Source organism: Chenopodium album, chromosome 27 (assembly GCF_948465745.1).
Source record: "Chenopodium album chromosome 27, dcCheAlbu1.1, whole genome shotgun sequence".
Classification (NCBI taxonomy): Eukaryota; Viridiplantae; Streptophyta; class Magnoliopsida; order Caryophyllales; family Amaranthaceae; genus Chenopodium; species Chenopodium album.
This window is the reverse complement of record NC_137860.1, coordinates 441,259-460,473: the sequence shown is the minus strand read 5'-3', so window position 1 is coordinate 460,473 and position 19,215 is coordinate 441,259. Positions and strand designations below refer to the sequence as shown.

Here is a 19,215-nt window from a genome sequence, read left to right as displayed (position 1 = left end):
TTGATTTGAGTTTAGTTATCGGATACATACGAATCAAATTCGCCAATTAAACCATGAACCAACGTCTCCTGAATCCTGATGGCACTCGTTAGTGATGGGTGTGTGCAGTGGTTGTGATGCATGATAGCAGCCAAGAAAGATGTGAAAAGTAGGACAAACATGAAGACATAAGATACAGTACACAACACAAGTTAGCTACAAGTACTCACTAAATGTACACAGTAAAGTGCTTGCCAACTGCCAACTTGTATTGGGATAGATAGGGAACTGACTTCTTTATGCTCTTTAGTCTTTACTACTGACCCACTCATTGTGATTGTGAGTATGCTTGCGTGCCATACAGTTTAATTCTTCTTAGGGCCGTCACAACTATTACGGAGGCCCTGTGCAATTAAGCTACTTTTATGTCTGCATGTTAGTCATGCTAACTCTCTCTACCAAAGTTGTGCTTCAAGTTCCTTCAGCTGAAACGTAAGACCTCGATCTATTAATACTTCAAGCTTCCTTCAGCTAAAACTGTAAAATATATTCACCATGAGATCTATTAATACTTCGTGCTTCCTTCAGTCGTTTACCTTGAGCTTTAGTCTTGTCTAGATCAACCGAGCACAAACTTGGTTCCAGTGCATTCTCTGTTCAGCAACTTTTTCCCTTTTACCATTACATAGTGGTGTATGCTGCCACAAGAAGAATGATACAAGTATATCGATAATGTCGAAAGCTAGGGAAAACAAGAAAAGAGGGGAACGAAATAGTATGAACTCAGAAGAGAACTAGTGAGATTGGTCTACTTGTGCTTCAATCAATACATGAATTAAAGCAATCCTTCCCTGGCTTACCTTATCTCATGCGTATAAAATCAAAGCATAATATTGGAATTTCCAAGATAGTTCTTTCATCAATAATCCCTAAGCTAATTATGATCCTTACACCAAGCAATAATAGCCAAAATTCTTGCCGAATTTCCTAAACCAAAAAGAAGCTAAACTAACAGAAGTATTATAACCATTCTAAATCTATAGAGCTGCTAATCTGGTAGTGTTAAACTGAGTTCCAGAGCTAACATGTCTGTTATTTGCTAACTGTAAACCCCCCAACACACTCGCGCATATTTCATGTTAAAATACAAACTCAAAAATACAAACATATATTATATCCCTGAGATTGCAAATGGTGTAGAATCCTCAAATATATCAGCTGGCCTGGTAAGGGAAAATAGATAGTAAATAGTAGAGGATAAGTGAATAGCATTCACAACTGAATGATAATATAGGAAAAAATGTGATTATTTACTATCAAACTACCTTGATATATATGCTTGCAGACCAAAAGCAACATCAAATTAAACTTGAATCCAAATTTGAGAAACATCAGTAAGAAGAAGTGGGGCTCATTGATTATGATACTCCATTGATGTTAAAGTGATGGAAGTTTGGGCTGATATTTTGACCAATAATAAAGATTAAATAAAAATAATATGCCTAGATTATATCTAAAATACATTTAGTAACATCATCAATACTTACTATATACTAAAGTAATCACCAGGATTATTCTAGAAGTACATGTGTCGCATCCACATTAAAAAATTTCCCGCCTAAAACTTTTTTTTTTAATTTTATTTTTTTTCTTAACAAAATAATAAGATAGTTGATTAAAAAAAAAAAATTATACAGCCTAAATAATAGAAAAATTACAGCTTTAATAAAATATTACATGTATACAAAATCTATAAATAAATACATAATTATAATAATATACAAATATAACTTTTTCCCTGTAAATATCCGAGCATTGCTCGAGCAAAGAACTAGTACTACCGTATAGCCATATTTAGGAGCCAAATGGGAAAACTACTGCTTTGCATTATGTATATTGTATCATAAGCTAAGTAATATAAGGTGGAATATTCAACGTTGCAATTAAAAGAGAATGGAGAACGTATATATGATGCATATTGCTTACTATACAATAGATTTCAACGTTGCAATTAAAAGAGTTTGAACTTGAGGTTATAAGTTCAAATCTTGTAAAGATCATGTTTTTAAACATGAAGTAAAAATCAGATTAAATGATGGAGTGCCATGTGACTTAAACATAAGGAGTAAAAAAATGAGGAGAGTCCCATGCACGTGGCACTTAAACTTGTTTAGAAACGTTATTATTATTATATATTATTATATAATATTAAATGACGTTTCTAAACAAGTTTAAGTGCCACGTGCATGGGACTCTCCTCAATTCCTCATGCAATATTTAGAGAACAAAAAAAGTATCAATAACATAATACTAAAACAGACGCCAGGAATGACACGTGTCAATTCCTAATGTTGTATTTTCCATATTTTAAATTTCGTATCTTTATATAAAGTAATGCATTATTAATTATCGCCCAAAACATGTGTCCACAAAGTTTGTCAACTAATTAAATTGGTAAGGGAAGAGTGTTGTATAACTAACCTGGATGTCTTTGTTCTTAGGTATAAATTATTTGGTAAAAAAAATCATATTATTTTATGCATAAATGTTATGATTGCCTCTAATTTATTTGTTTTTTGTAAATTATTGTAAAACTAACTAAAGGATGTAATTAATAGAGTATTGTACTAACCTGGCCTTGGTGTCTTTGTTAAATTAAGAACTGGTATAAAACTAAGTATATAAAGGAACTATAACTCTCTATTTTATGTAACTTATTGTATAACTTTTCAAAAATTGTAATAATTCATAATAAAATTTTGTTAAACCCGTGCATTACACACGGGATCTAATGTAGTTATTTTAAGACTTTAATAATAATGTGTGTATGGATTACATGTGTCAAAACATTAAGGCTTGTATGTATAAATTTAATTTAATAACTAGTGTGTGGCCCCGGGCGATGCACCGGGTTTTGCTTTGAATATCAATACATATATTATTTGGGCTATAAAATCATAAACTATATAATTACAAAAAATAAGTGGACAATAATAACTAATGAAATTAAATAAACGCTCTCAAATTGATGTCTTGTAAAGTACAAATTAAAATATTTATTGTATTATTATTGAATATGAATCACAATGTAAAGATAGCAAAGTTGGTAATAACATTACTTTATTTGTCATTGGTCTTGTGTTCAAACCTTGTCATAAACATTTTTATTGCAATTGAAACATGTTCATTCATATTCATATTTCAATGGATGAATGGATGATGTGGCATACTTCTAATACATGTGAAGGGTGCCACGTGACACATATCTTGTATTAGGAACGCTTTTTAATATATAATAAACATTTTTATTGCAATTGAAACATGTTCATTCATATTCATATTTCAATGGATGAATGGATGATGTGGCATATTACGATGATGTGGCATAATTCTAATACATGTGAAGGGTGCCACGTGGCACATATCTTGTATTAGGAACGCTTTTTAATATATAAGTATAGATAATTTACTTGTATATTTATAGCTTTTGAGTCAAGTAGATCAAAGGTGACTCAAGTTGATCAAAGGGGGCAGATATGTATCCAAAAGCCATGGAGGACAACTCTTGGCCTATACATAAACACGTACGTCATCAACATTGTAGTATACAATCAATAATGGGTCAATGTGACGTCGTTAGCTTCTCAACAACAGTTTACCCCCATATCATAAGATTGAAGGACCCTCACTATAGTCACCAAAGTCACCACCACATCTTCAATCATTTTAACATGAGTCTATATATATGCCATTTTCATAATATTTTAATGTTCACATTTTTGCTTCTTAAAATAATATACTTGTAGTTAATGTGCTCATCATAAGTATATTGAATATATTTGGGGCTATAATATAATGTACATTCATTCTTGTCTTAATTAAATCCTAATTTTCCACCTCGATTGCTCACTACCTTTTATTTATTTTATTTTATTTTTATTTTATCAGAAAGACTGATTTTATCATTGATAAATAATAATCATACGACATCTACAATAATAATAATAATAAAGATTTGTAAACTACAGGTACCTTCTCACCAATCTCCGGGGCATGCATTACAGGTAAGGAAATTGAGATTTCATGGACGATAAATGAGATAAGGAAGGTGGGCACCTTATTCACAAAATGCACCATCATGAAGGTCTCAAGAGACCAAGTACAAAAGGCACATGACATTGCTAAGGAGTGCCGAGCTACTACTATTAATTTGTTTTAGTTTGTTTTCCCTTTGCTCTTGTCCAAATATATATATATATATATATATATATATATATATATATATATATATATATATATATATATATATATATATATATATATATATATATATATATTTAGAGAAAATATCATAACTTTTATAATCGAAATCATAACTATTTTGCATGTATATATCTGCCATAGTTCACACTCCACCGCTTTATACATAACTTGTACAATCAAAAATTTAAAATCATAACCATTTTGTATGTTCATGATAGATAAAACCTCATTAAAAGGCCACCACTAGTGTCGTATCATCCAAGAAGAAATCTTAACACAATTACATTTTCAGTTCTAATTTTCTAAATTGTAAATGGATCGGAATGAATTATAGTAAAGAAACTTTGGCTAGAATTAAAATAAATAAAGGAACGCCAAGATCTAAATTGCATAGGGGTCGATTTTAATAGGATGACGAAGTACCTAACTTGCATAGTTGCATACTTGCATGCGATATTAGATTATCGAATAGTTTGATAGGTTATCTTAAACTTTATTTTATTTTATTTTATTTTAATTTGACAAATAGGTTATCTAAAACTTAGAAGATAATAAACATAATTATAAGGGGACGTGAATTATAATTGGAGGTTTAATTTGGCCATTAGGATATCAAATTAAATGATGTACGTGAAAGGACTTTATTAGAAAATGGAGTCTTAGGTGTAATGCTCTTTAAAAAAACCGGTCATGGTTATAATTATATAATAATTAAATAAAAACCAATATTGGCCTTTGTAGTCCTCAGTGGCAGCAATGTGCAATCCTACTAAACCATATCCTACTTGCTTCATTGTTGAATGTTTTTTGGTGCACTACCAAGATTGATTTATTTTGGGGGTGATATTATAATCCTACTTGTTGTATATATCTTAATTGGTTGTCAAGTAAGTAAGTGCATATATTCTTCCTCTTATTTCAGAAACTTATTAACAAGAATTTGCACCTTGTTATTGGGTATGTTTAAAGGTAATTAGGTGTATATATTACTTGGAGGTTAGCTAGGATTTCTAAACAACAATAATGATGACAAGTAGGATGAATCAATCAAACCTTCTGAAATAGCATCTCGGACGACGTAGTGACAGTCAACTTCAATATGCTACGTTCATTCATGGAAAACCGGATTCTTTGCAAATTGCAATGTACAAAGCGGATTGACTATCACAAAATAGCTTGATAGCCTTAGGATGTTGCACTCCCAAGCTCAAAAGGAGTCCTTTTAACCACTTCAACTCACATGTAATAATGGCTATATATTTTCCTAATGTTCCTAATACAGTTCTAATAAGAAGATTCACATGATTATATTTTTCCTTATGTATACTCGTAAAAATTACAAAATTACAAAAAAAAAAAAAAAAAAAAAAAAAAGCCGGCTAAAGGAGAGTAAAAAATAGTGACAAAGTCAGATTAGGTCAAATAAAAAAGATAAAAGGAAGTATACACTCACTAACCATTTTTATAGAGAAAGTTAAAAATAAAAAGAACATGTTAGATATTTCATGTGGATATCACTATCTCACCCCACCATTGACTTGTATAATAAAGATAATAATACTTTGCATATATTATTGCCCAAATTTTACATTCTAATAGTAGTATTTTATATTTCTTTCACTCAAATGAACTTTTGTGAAATCTCGTGTAAATACTAGTGATACAAATATTGGACGGTGCATACTATTTTAAAATAGAAAATTAGGAAATTGTGTTAATGTACATTTCTTGTTAAAAGTCCTGAATTCGACTTTTAGGTATTGGGCTTTAGAGTTTATGATTTTGTACCCTATCTTCGCTTAGTTGTAGAGCAACATGTACGTACCCTAAACTTCTTGATAGTGCTATTTATTTGGTGTAACTACGTGATCTTGCACTCCTATATATATAAGAGAATATGTAGTCTCCTAAACTTGCATATCCTAAACACCTCTCTATTTATACCACATACATAATCCTCATTAAAAATAAATACATCTCATTACTTACATTGCATATTAAGCTAGCTCGATCGATTGATCCATTATTACTTCATCCAATATAATCATCCCTACATTCATACATACTATATAGTAAACAAATAAATATGGATTCGAAATTAGGTGTTAATAAACCAGGCATAGAAGTTGTAATTGACGATACAACCATGAGTAATAACGACCATAAGATGGTTGTTGTAGGTTTTTACGATCATTTCGTGTATTCCATATTAGCAAATTTCCATGCAGGCTTTTTCAGAATAAGCCTTGCCTTATGTGCTCAAGTGTTATTATGGAAAAACCTAGTCCAAATTACCAAAGACAACCATGCTCGTCAATTTCACCCTATGCTCTTGTCCTTCCCATCGACGGCCACTCATTTATTATGGTCGACGGCCTTACTCGTTTTGATCTCTTTATCTATTCTCTACACGTTAAGGTGTTATTATCACTTTGACAAGGTGAAGGATGAGTTTTTGCACCATGTAGGGGTCAACTATTTGTTTGCTCCTTGGATGTCAAGCCTGTTATTGCTTCAAACTTCGCCTATGCTTGTCGTTCCTGATGGTAGCATTTTCCAACAATTAACTTGGTGGATGTTTGTAGTACCTATAATAATGCTTGATATCAAGTTATACGGGCAATGGTTTATTAAGGGAAAACGAGTTCTAACAAAGGTGGCTAACCCGGCTTGCCAGCTATCCGTCATAGCAAATTTGGTAGCCGCGAAGGAAGCTATGTATATGGGATGGTCGGAGATGGCGTTGTGCTTCTTCGCATTGAGCATGGCTCACTACTTGGTGTTGTTTGTCACTCTATATCAAAGACATCCAGGGAGCAATGGTGTTTCGCCGTCACTAAGGCCGGTTTTCTTCTTGTTCATTGCGACTCCAAGCATGGCTAGCATAGCATGGTGCTCAATAGCCGGGACCTTTGATGTTGCATCAAAGATGCTATTCTTTCTCTCCATGTTTCTCTTCATGTCCTTGGTAAGTAAGCACTAATTTTCCTATCTTTTCTACTTTAAAATTGCCCTTTGAGTCACCGTATAGTACGTACTTATTCCACCACTTAGTGGTACTAATAGTAGATTTCTATCTCACCGACAAAACACACAACGTGTTTAGCAAGAAACTACTCTATGATCCAACAACCTTTTACATAATAACATTTAGGAATCTTATTTCTTCATTACTCCGTATTTAAAAAATATATGTTCAAATCTGTTGTAAGCTATATATAAGACTTTAATTTACGATTTTATCAATACAAATTACTATTGATGTTGAAAAGTGAGGATCTGACTCAATATTACACTGTCCAATCCATACATAACTAACATAAGATGATAAGATAGAGTATATAGACGTGTTTGTACGTAGTTGAGTTATTGACATGTGTTTGCTAATTAATGTTGCAGGTATGTAGGCCAACACTATTCAAGAAATCACTAAGAAAGTTTACTATAGCATGGTGGTCTTTTTCACTTCCTTTGACAACGTTGGCTTTGGCATCCGTCAAGTACGCTCAAGAGGTGAAAGATGGCGCAGCACAAACACTAGCACTTGCCTTATCAATTGTTTCTATGGTGGTTATCCTTGCTTTAATGGTCATCTCCACTATCAAGATCAACAACTTGTTTCTTGCTACTCATAAATCAAAATCAAACACCAATAATCCTAACTAATTAATTGTTAGTGTAATTATTAATGAATTACATTAATGTACGTACTAATTGGTTTCATATTCATTCCCCTTTCCTTTTATTAGGAACGAGGTAATTAAGATTGAGATGAGGGGTATAATATATCAATGTACACGTATATATATGCACACCAGCCTATAACTATATATGTAGTGTGATCTACACATCTCAACTATGAAAATCCAATGCTATTTGTGTTACCAATCGATGTACTTATTTATACATATCATTTTTCTTTTATAAATTAAACCTTGCTAGTAAATAAGTTGAGGATGATTTCAATCATTTTTGGATTGAAAGAAACATATGTTGTATAGGATTTATCATCTTAAGATACCCACCATATAGTTAAAGACTAAAGCTTTTGGGAGTGAGGTCTTAATTAGTGGTGAGTCTATAATAAACAGTGTAAAAGTCACAAGCTTTAACAACTGGTATACTATAGTATTCTACCACTAGATAATATCTGACATAGCTTAAAGAGTTAAAGGCTTAAAGCTATAAATAAGAATTGTGAGCATTTGTCAAATCAGTTATTTATATGCTATGTTGTATAGAATTGAATAGTTAACAAAATGCCTTCTTATATAAGTCATAAGCTTTGTCCTCGTGGCTCGTGTAGTGTATTTTTTTTCTAAGATTTTACTTCTTATGCACCAAAATAACTACTTGTAAAATTAAACACCATTGTTGTAATGATGTTATCCTTGAGGTTTCCTCAAGCTGCCACACACGTATAAATATTATCTCCTAAAACCGATCGCATTATTTTCTCAACTTCATGCATGCAAAGATTGGAAACTAAGCAGATCATTGTTTACAAACATTAACTAACGGGGGATCGGAATTGAGACATATTTATTTGAAGCTACATTATCCGAAGTACTCCATTGTTTACAAAGTGGTTTATCTCATATCTATCTTTAATAATTTTTCTGAGGAAAATCTCATATCTATCTTATTCAAGGCAATCTACATGATTTTCATTATTTGAACGTGACTTTTTATTACGGCATAGTAGATATTACTTGGCTCCATGGTAAGCCCGTAAGCCGATAAGGTGACGCGGCCCGGCCCGGCCCGCCTTATAAGATCTTCTACAATACTTATAATTGTAATAATTGGTGCATAGTAATACAACCACAAAGATGATCAAAAATGAGTTTTGAACAAATATATATAACCAAATAATGTCATTTGGGGAAAGGGTAAATTGACTTGCATGTAGTTTTGTACAAGAAATTTGATTTTTTTTTATTAAGATACAAGGAAAATGACAAGATGTATATATAAAATCTTATGAGCATCTCCACCATCCCATCAATTTTACCTTGTATTGTAACTCTGTAAGGCTAACTAAACCTTTATTTTTTATACTTGCACTCACAAAATACAAATAATTAGAAAAGGTATAACCATGTAAGATAATTTCCTGTAATTCGTTAAAATTTGAAACATAAAAAGTATGAAAAATAGAGTTATCAAATTGAGTCTATATTTTAGCTCTACCTGAACCGTACAAGGTTAGTGTGTCCATGCAAATTTATTGTAACTTTGTAAGTACGGGTATTCTTTTTTTGTTTATATTTTAGTTAAACTCGTTCCTCATTTGACATTGTGTGCATTAACTTGGGCTCTAAGTCCTTAGTCCTTTAATGCTCAAACCAAAGTACCCAAAAGAAAAAAAAAGAGTACACACTTGGTCATGGACTCATGGTATACCCACAAAAATGACCAAAAATGGGCTTTTGAACAAGTATGTATATCCAATTAACATCACCTAAGTTAAGAAATTGACCCAAACCCAAGCTTGTCATTCTCCTTCCCCCTTAATTAAACAATTAACAAACCAAAATTTGTGATTAAATTAAATGCAAGTCAAAAGATTAGTAGGAGGAAATCAGGATACTAGTAGCAATCTAGATTACATACGTACTTAAATTCCCAGCAGACTCCAAGATTTAGATTTGCCTTCAACAACAACCTGCACGGCCACCCCGTGTTACACCACACCACACCACCCCGTGTTAAATTCCTCTCTCTTTCTCTCTCCTCCATTTTTATCTCAATCAGTCCACCACATTGTCAACTCTAATCTTTCTCTCTTTCCCAACAATGGTGAAACTATCTATAATTCTCTACATTATCATCGGAATCTCTCTCCTCCTCTTCCTCTCCCGTTCACCAACCCGTGACGACTCGCACGGCCACCTTGACACCCACCGCAATCACCGCCGTACCAACCACCGTCGCCTCAAACTCCGGTCAAACTTCACCTTCACATCTCAAGACCACCTTGAACACCCCGACCCACACTTCGAGTTCCGCCACCATCACCATGACCCAGTTGCGTTCGATCCGGTGGTTGCCGAGATGGAGCGCCACCGCGAGGACAAGGAGTGGGAGCGGATGTACTTCGAGGAGCACCACCAGGAGATCGCCGGACTTTCCCGGCACGGGGAGGAGAGAGAAAGTGAGCATCATCAACACGGCCGTGTCGAAGAACATCATGCTCCAGGGTATGAACAGCAGCCGGAGTGGGAGGATTTCATGGATGCTGAAGAGTATTTGAATGATGAGGAGAGATTTAATGTGACTAGTAGATTGTTGGTGTTGTTTCCGAAGATTGATGTGGACCCCATTGATGGGTTTGCCTCGGAGAATGAGCTGACTGAGTGGAATTTGCGGCAGGCTGAGACGGAGGTTTATCATAGGACTCAAAGGGAGATGGAGTTGCATGATAAGAATCGTGATGGGTTTGTTTCATTTTCTGAGTATGAGCCTCCTAGTTGGGTTAAATCTGCAGGTTTACTTTCTTTCCAATTTTTATGTTTTTGATTTATTTTATGTTCAATTTGTTGATTTGAACTTGTAATGTATGTTGAAATTGAACGATGAATGATTCGGGTTCGTAACGAGTTCTAATGGGCTGGTGGGTGTGTGGTGGACTGGTGGTGGTAGTGTTTTGGGGAGGGATGATCACATTTGGCTGCTTTACTGAAATTGATTAGGGTTTTAGTATGTATTATGGTTTTTCAAGTGCAGGACTTGTTTTGGGTGTTTGGTGGCTTATGTTTGATATTGAATATGCTGAATTATGTGATTGATTTGTCTAAGATATGCAACACTTTTATTTAAAATTCAGAGGGAAAGTAAGGTACAATTTTTTAATGGTGTTGTCTAGGGTTTGGTAGTTTTCAGTGATTTTGAAAATAAGGGATCAAGGTCTTTAAGATAATGCAGCTTTCAAGGTGTGACTTGAGTAATTTGCTTTAGTCTTGGTGGGTTAACAGAGAATATTTTGGTTTGTTTCTCTTGATTCAATTACATTGTTCTTGATGGATATTATTGCTACTTGATTGATGGGAAGTTATGGTTTCTGTTTCCAGTAAAGGTCTGATTTTAAGATGCTGGGCATAGGAATCCTGAATCTAATTTGGTTTTAGTGAGTTTGGCAGTTATGTTGTTGGATAATCTTTTAGCAATCAAAGCCCCCTGCTTATCAAGGATATATATATTTAAAGAGATTGAAATTAGAGCTTACTCAAGGGGAAAGAAAAGAGGGAGGGGTTTGTATATGTTAAATCTTCTTTACTCACACTAATAAGTCTTTGATGCACTGACGACTCCTATTGGTAAAAATGAGATAATCACACCATCAAATGCCCTAATTGAGCTAGTTTCTTGCATAAAAAAGTAGTTGCTGCTTGATGAACATAGCCAAAAGTTGATATTGTGCTTATGATTTATCTCAGATTTGCTTCCAATAGATACTTCTATGACTGCTGTAAACATATAACCATTGAACCCCTTTGCTCGGTGTTTCTAACAACATGTACAAAGAAAAGTAATTTTTTGCGATTTTTTGTAGTCCTTTTATAATCGTCAATACTGGCAATCACTGTATCTGTTTCAATCTATAATTTCCCTTGACTCTTTATCAATATCTGTTAATGTGCCTAGTATCATAAAGTGTGCGTACCAAATAATTGAATTTAATTGCTGTAGTTGTTAATTTGTTACTGAGTTAGTGCTCTCATCGAGGTTGTTAGTTGAGCTATTTGTGTTTACGTTCTGAACCCACTTATGCTTAGGGGCATGAATGTTGGCTGTGCTTGCTAGCCAAATTCACATTTCATATTGTTGTTTGATTTGACTGGGTTGATATATTTACTGGAATATGGGAGTTGGTACTGAGTTTCAATTGTTTATATGGTTTGATCTTGCAATCTCCACAATTGATTTCCATTCAGAATATCTGAATCTTGATATTTATGGAGTATTACTCCCATTTTACATATTTTACATTCATCCATGTGCTAGTGCTATACTGCTACCATACCTACTACTTGTATAATACTACAATCTTGCCTTAATTACTGAATAACATCTAAATCTGCAGATAATATGAAATGGGTTGGTGGTGGGCGGGGTTTGTAAGTTAAATATTCTTTACTCACATTTTGAAGTTTTTGATGCACTGACTCGGTGACTCCTATTGGTAAAAATATTGGTTTATCTTAGTACACTGCTATGATAAATTGATGATGGACCCCTTAATGAAAATGAGAGTCATACCATCAAATTGCCTAATTGAGCAAGTTTCTTGCATAACAAAGTAATTGCTGCTTAATGAACATTGCCAAAAGTTGATATTGTGCTAAGATAGCTCTTGGACCCCATTGATCAGTGTTTCTAACAAGATGTGCAAAGAAATATAGTTTTTTGTGATCCTTTTATAGTCGTCAATGCCGCTAATCTCTGTATACATTTTCATTTTTTTCTCCCTCGAGTCTCAATTAATATCTGTTAATCTGCCTAAGATCGTCAAGTGTATGTACTAAACTATTAAATTCAATTGTTGTAGGCCATCCTCAGAGTTACTTAGTGTTGTCATGAGTTGTAAGGTTTGTTAGGTCGTGAGGGCATTATTTATCCATTGAGTGAGTTGATTGATATATTTGTGCTTTACATTCTAAACCCACTTATGCCCAGGGGCATGAATGGTGGTTGTGCTTGCAAGCAAAATTCACATTTCACATTGTTGTTTGATGTTATTGGGCTGATATTTTAATGGGAAAAGGGTGTTAGTACCAAGTTTCAATTGTTTATTTGGTTCGTTGTTTTCTATATCCACAATTTGGTTTCCATTCAGAATCTTGATATTTTACAGAGTATCATATTTTGCCATTTATCCAGGTGCTAGTGTTAAACTGCTACTATATCTATTATATACTTTGCCTTAATTACTGAATAACATCTAATTCTGCAGATAATAATACCTTTGGATATGAAATGGGTTGGTGGAGAGAGGATCACTTCAATGCTTCTGACATAAATGGAGATGGTCTTTTAAATATTACAGAGTTCAAGGAGTAAGCTCCATGTTACATCTGTCTAAAATTCTCACTTGTGTCATTGGGTGCTACTGGTTTTTATATAGATTTCCTAATCAATTCTCTTTGTAATTGATAGCTTCTTGCATCCTGCTGATACAAAGAACCCAAAGTTACTTCAGTGGCTGTGCAAAGAGGAAATACGGTATGTTGAATAGTTTTCTCTATTCAAACTGGCAGACATCCTTTTATCATATTTTTGTCTTATCTTTTATGTTCTTTTGAGTTTCTTCGAAACTTTTTGCATGTTTTCCACGGAGTATTTCTGAAGTATGTCCATGCTGCAATGGGGTGCCTTGCACTAAGTCTATACCGTTTACTGATAGGGTGCCTTGCAACAATATTACTAGTTTAGGAAGTTGGTTCCGTTGTATGTTTAACAAATCTTTTTGGAAATAAGCTATTATTTTTTGTCTCTTGTTTGCAAGAAAATGCTATTGAATGATTGTCCATTTATGAAGCTGCAGTTGCTGAGCTTACAAAGATCACTTTTTCTGTATGTCCTGTGTAGTGTGATATAATGTTGATGTTCCTCTCCATTTTAGACGAAGGGGAAGGGTTTCTGCTATGAAATCTGGGTGTATTCTAAAAGGACAACCAAAATTTTGGTCTACCTCAATCAGGGTCTTAACCCAATCAATCAATCAATCAATCAAAGCCTTAATCCCAAAGTAGGGTCTGCTAACATGAACCAAATTTTACTCCCTCCGTCCCCAAATGATAGTCCCTTATGGCCTATTTTTAGTCCCAAATTGATAGTCCCATTTGCTTTTTTCAAGTACCATTAATATCAATTTTTTATCAAAATTTCTTCCAATTACAACAATATTTGTGCAAATTTAACTTTCCCATGTAAATTTTGTTTTTCAATGTACTTTTATTACTTTTTCTCTCTACTATTTTACATACCCAATGTAAATTCATCTTTTCAATGTAATTTAACTACTTTTATTTAAGTTTCTTAATTCCCGTGATTTTTGCCCATAAGGGACACTATCATTTGGGGACGGAGGGAGTATTACTGTTTGGCTCTTGTCATGGGATGTGACAAAGTTTTATACTGGCTGTCACTGGCATACCGTAACCCTCCTCCTTTATCCAGGTTTCTGCTATGAAATCTGGGTGTATTCTAAAAGGACAACCAAAATTTTGGTCTACCTCAATCAGGCTCTTAACCCAATCAATGATTTAATTTCAAATTCATTTCCCCTCATTTGAGTGCCACTTTTGGAGTCACTTACTTTTTATTGATGCATGCTAGTTTCTTATTATGAATTCTTTGAGTCAAGAACACAGTAAATTCAGAAATCCTTTCAAATATCTTGAGTAAATGAGCAACATTGATTTGACTGGGAACTTTGCTGCAACAATGTTCCTATCTTGATAATTTTAATAAGACTATCGTGTGTTTCTTAACTTTTGTCTGATGGTGTATATGTTGTGGTGTTTGTCTATATTTTAAGAAACATTTTAACTGGTTCTAGATTTGCCATAGGATTTTGTGGCTTGATGGTCAAGGATCTTTCTGATCTTGTTGTGTCCTTTTTAATTTGCAGGGAAAGGGACACAGATAAAGATGGCAAGGTCAACTTCAGCGAATTTTTCCATGGGCTTTTCGATTTGGTGAGAAACTACGAAGAAGATGGGCATGGGCACAATTCTACTCATCATTTAGATGATTCTACTGAAACTCCTGCTGCTAGGAAATTGTTTAATGAGCTTGACATAGATGGTGATGGGTACATCTCAAAATTCTTTGGATTTTTTATATGTTCAGGACTCCTCTTCTTTTCATTCCAGCATACTTTGTTTTACAGATTAATTTTCCTGTTGATTTGGGCTCTCTGAATTTTATTATTTTTAGGGCTCTCTATTTATGGCCTGTAATAATTCCTTAGGGTAAAACATGACATATTTCTGCTTACAGGTTATTGTCAGACTCAGAGTTGTTACCTATAATTGATAAGCTTCATCCTTCAGAACGCTACTATGCCAAACAACAGGCAGATTACATCATATCTCAGGTATTCCTTTTAATTAATGTTTTGTTATTCTTATGCATTTAAGTTTTATTTGTGGCTAGAAAAGTGTTGATTTGTGAGAGCATTATGCTATTTTTTACTTTTGTATGATACTCAGAATTCTGCTAAGTGCTAAAGCTTCAATTCTTTGTCATATTTAGCAACTGCAGTGTTACGTTGGTAACACATGATTGAGTTATCACCCGGTGACGTGTGATTGTGGTGTGGTTGGTTGGTGTCATGGTATCATTGTCTTCGCTGAAAGCATTAAAGCATTAGTTTACGTAATTTGATGCATATAGCTGAATTGGCAAAGTCATAAGCAGTTCTCCAGTTGCCAAGTTTGGCTTTTGAAAGACCGTTGTCTGTAGAAGGAAATAGTAGGCTCAGCTGTGTAGAACTCGTTGAAATATGGCTACAAGTGGCCCTACAGGCCGGGGAGCTACAAGCTATGGTACACCTAGAGGGAGGATGTTATTTTCTGTCTAGCTGCTCTTAGATTGACTAGTATGATTACCTGAATATATATAGTGTGAAAAGAGGAGCCCTGGTCTAAAGTTTAGGTTTCTCATCAACTTATTTAGGTATTCTCTTTGACTTAGTATATTTTTGAATTTTTTAATGCTAAAACGCTTCAAACAAACTCACTTTTTAACTCTTTTGGAACATTGTTAAATGATTCTTAATTTGGAAGTTTAATAACTACTGCTCATCATGCTCTTATGTCTTTGACTCTTCTTGGAACTTTCATTTTAGAAGTGATCCTCATTAGTAAGGGGTTAGGGGAGCTTTGTGAACATCCTTATCGACCTCATGAGTGAAATGATGATTCATCTGGCTCTTTCACATGCTGCTTATTCATAGCTACCTACAAAGCTCCTGATCTATAAGTTGTCCATCTGTCAACCCTTATTTAATAGGCCATAATTGTTAAGCTTGTCTTTGTCTGATGTAATTCTAAATTGGAGTGTGTTTACCTCTAAGCTTAAGTTGTTGTAGACTTCTTGCCCCTTATTTTGGGTAGAGGGAGAATTCAACCACATAAGAAAAGCTACTGCTACTACAATAGACTAAATCAAGGCCATTCGATTATGCAGTATTTGGTTTAGGATTTCAACTTCCTTTATTTTCAATTATAATAGGTTTTTATGTATGAATCCTCTTATAATCAGGAGAGTGAAAAGTAGAGCTCATAATGGGCTATCTTATTGTTTTCATTAAATGAAAGGAGTGAGGAAACCTCTTATACAAGAAGAGCTTACAAAGCTTTATTACAGCAGAATCTGGAAATAAAGTGAAACTAATTACTAACTACCCACCTCAGCATGACTTAATTAAAGTAGAGAATTACAGCTTGTAACTCCCACATATAAGTAAATTATAAGGTTACTAGTGCTATTGGAATCACTAAAAAGCTTATTATTAGCACAATTTGTTTTGAGTTGCCAAGGCTCTTTAAAGTTGAGGCATGTGGCAGTAACACGTATTATACAATTACCCACACTGCCACACATTTCGCATTTCTACATGTTTTTTTTTTATTCCGCCTAAAATACAATTCACAACAGGTCAATAGGTCTTGATAAACCTTGTTTGTGCATAAGGTTAAATTTAGGTGTTGGTGTCTGGTGATATATTTCTGATAATCTGTGGTCAATGGCCCCACCCAACAATCTAGTCTTCCATTGTTAATGTTGTGACTGATTAAATGAAGTTACTGACAATGCATATCTGGGGGTATTGAAACTGACGGTGTTATTGACTGTGCATAAAATGTGATGCTGAATTGCTGATAACTAAATGAGGCTACTGGCCATGCATGCATATATATGGAGTTATTCATTTTGATAAGCGATGAAGTTGGTGCTAAAGATTCGAAGGAGTTAATAATAAAGTTTTAAAGGAGTTTACTGATAATGGTTTGAGGTTACTGATTTTGTCACACCGTCAATTCAGCATGTGAATTTTCACTTCAAAGAGCAGCTGCCCATTTTCTCTGTCTCTTATCTATGTCATCCTCAGTTTTTGAATAAATTTTAGTTGAAAAACAAAGAGTAGAAAAGCTTTAACAATGAAAAAAAATTTGAGGGAGGATAGAAACTTTTGTGACCTTTGGCCTATCCGGGAATTCAAATTTGTTACGTGTATGCTGTTTCTTGTTGGTGTCAGCCCGAATTTCTGGGTTAGTGTATTTCAAATGCTAACCCTAGTCCCTAGATATACATAGTTGGACGGAAGATTAGAAGAAAGGATAGAAAATTGATAAGCAGAGGGACACAAAAGAAGAGAAGAAAAAGGAGAATTGAATAGGCGAGAATGAGTTATTGGTTGTTGATTAAATTGTGGATCTACATGAACAAATGGTAGGCAGTAAGTCATTGAAAGTTGGAAATCATCTCCCTGCCATCAAAGAAATTATTGGACTAAGCCATTCCTTTTATAGTGCTGGATTGTCTGTAATATCTGTAATCATGGCTGTTGGTATGCACAATCTACACTATGTTTGTTAATCTCTGTTGACTGTTGGTTTTGCTACCATCCACGGGTTTTTTTAAGCTAGCTCTTTTTTCTCCTTTTTGGAAGTTGTGGTGGAGAGTATTCTGCTGAAATCTGCATGTTAGCCTAGTAGTCTTTTAATTTTTTTTTTCCTCTTCCCCTCCTATTTATCTTTGGTAGTTCTAATATCCCTGCTACATGTATCTCAGGCTGATACTGATAAAGATGGACGGCTTTCACTGGAAGAGATGATTGATAATCCATATGTTTTCTATAGTACTATTTTCAGTGATGAAGACGATTATGACTACCACGATGAGCTTCGTTAATTTTACAATAGGTAATTGACAGATTATCCATATCGTAACAATTCCAATAAGAGCTTCTTACAGTATGTTTTATCTTTAATCTAATGATAGTTACACTTCTCTGCATGCAGAATGGATTTTTTTTTTTTTTTTTTTTTTTTCACTCAAAATTTCAAGTAACACGTGCAAGTTGTAGAGTTGGTATAACAAAGATTTAAATGTGATTAGGAGCTCAACTGTCTAGATTTTAAGGTGCGTCTCAACTCTTTTATCATCATGCTATAGTGTAAAATAACTTGGAATGTTATCTCTGATGTTATTCACCTATTTTGCAGATTATGGATCTCATGCTGTTTTCAGAACTTCCTCGGAGTTAGATGACATCAAGAATTTGACTTTGAAGCGATGACATTTAGTTTTTGCACCTAGTTTAGCGACATACTGTTTTTTCCATGTATGTTTACTAGTAATCTGGTATGTTAATAGCTGTACGATAGCCTCTTATAAAAGGGTCATATAGTTTAAATACATGAATAGAGGTAGTTGATTGGGGGGGTATGGAGACAGTGGCCTTGGTTGGCAATTGGATGTTGGCTAGTTTGATAGATTGTTTGTAATGGCTTATTTGTTTGATGTCTTAACTTTTTATTTGTTACAAAAATTATTGGGTCAAATCGGTTTTTAAATGTTCTATGCCCTCCAATTCTATGCCCTCCAATTCAAATCAATTGCAACACTTTTCTTTTTTCCTTTGGTTATGATGAATTGCAAATTTGCAACATATTTATTTTACTAAGCTCATTATTGTATATTGTATATTGTTCATTGTTCTACCATCTACAAAACAATGTTTTGTTTATATGTTTGTATCTAAAATTATTTTAATTTGAACTTATATTATTTATCTGATATGGCCAACCATCATAGATTACTCGGTTAGTGTTAAGGAGGGTTATAAGGATTACTTAGGGCCTGTTTTGATTGACTGAAATCAACTGAGCTGAACTGAACTGAACTAAACTTATTAATTAGTGATTTTTAACTACGGATTAGTGCTCTTTGATTATC

At 33.9% G+C, this 19,215-nt stretch overlaps 1 protein-coding gene and 1 pseudogene across 2 annotated transcripts; both read left to right on the top strand.

Annotated features, from left to right (window-relative positions):
* The first annotated feature begins 6,328 nt into the window (after positions 1-6,328).
* On the top strand, positions 6,329-7,908 carry LOC145618938 (S-type anion channel SLAH1 pseudogene; annotated as a pseudogene).
* Positions 7,909-9,867: 1,959 nt separating this feature from the next.
* Positions 9,868-18,838, top strand: LOC145620696 (uncharacterized). Of its 2 annotated transcripts, XR_014108289.1 has the most exons (8): positions 9,868-10,732; positions 13,199-13,301; positions 13,402-13,467; positions 14,879-15,061; positions 15,250-15,346; positions 18,049-18,179; positions 18,279-18,399; positions 18,483-18,838. XR_014108289.1 is itself a non-coding variant. In XM_081675405.1 (7 exons), exons 1-6 carry the CDS (start codon positions 10,042-10,044, stop codon positions 18,166-18,168), a joined length of 1,260 nt encoding a protein of 419 aa, XP_081531531.1. In that variant the 5' UTR covers positions 9,868-10,041; the 3' UTR covers positions 18,169-18,179; positions 18,483-18,838. The 2 variants fall into 2 exon arrangements, 1 of the variants encoding a protein (XP_081531531.1); XM_081675405.1 differs by lacking the exon at positions 18,279-18,399.
* Positions 18,839-19,215: the final 377 nt, after the last annotated feature.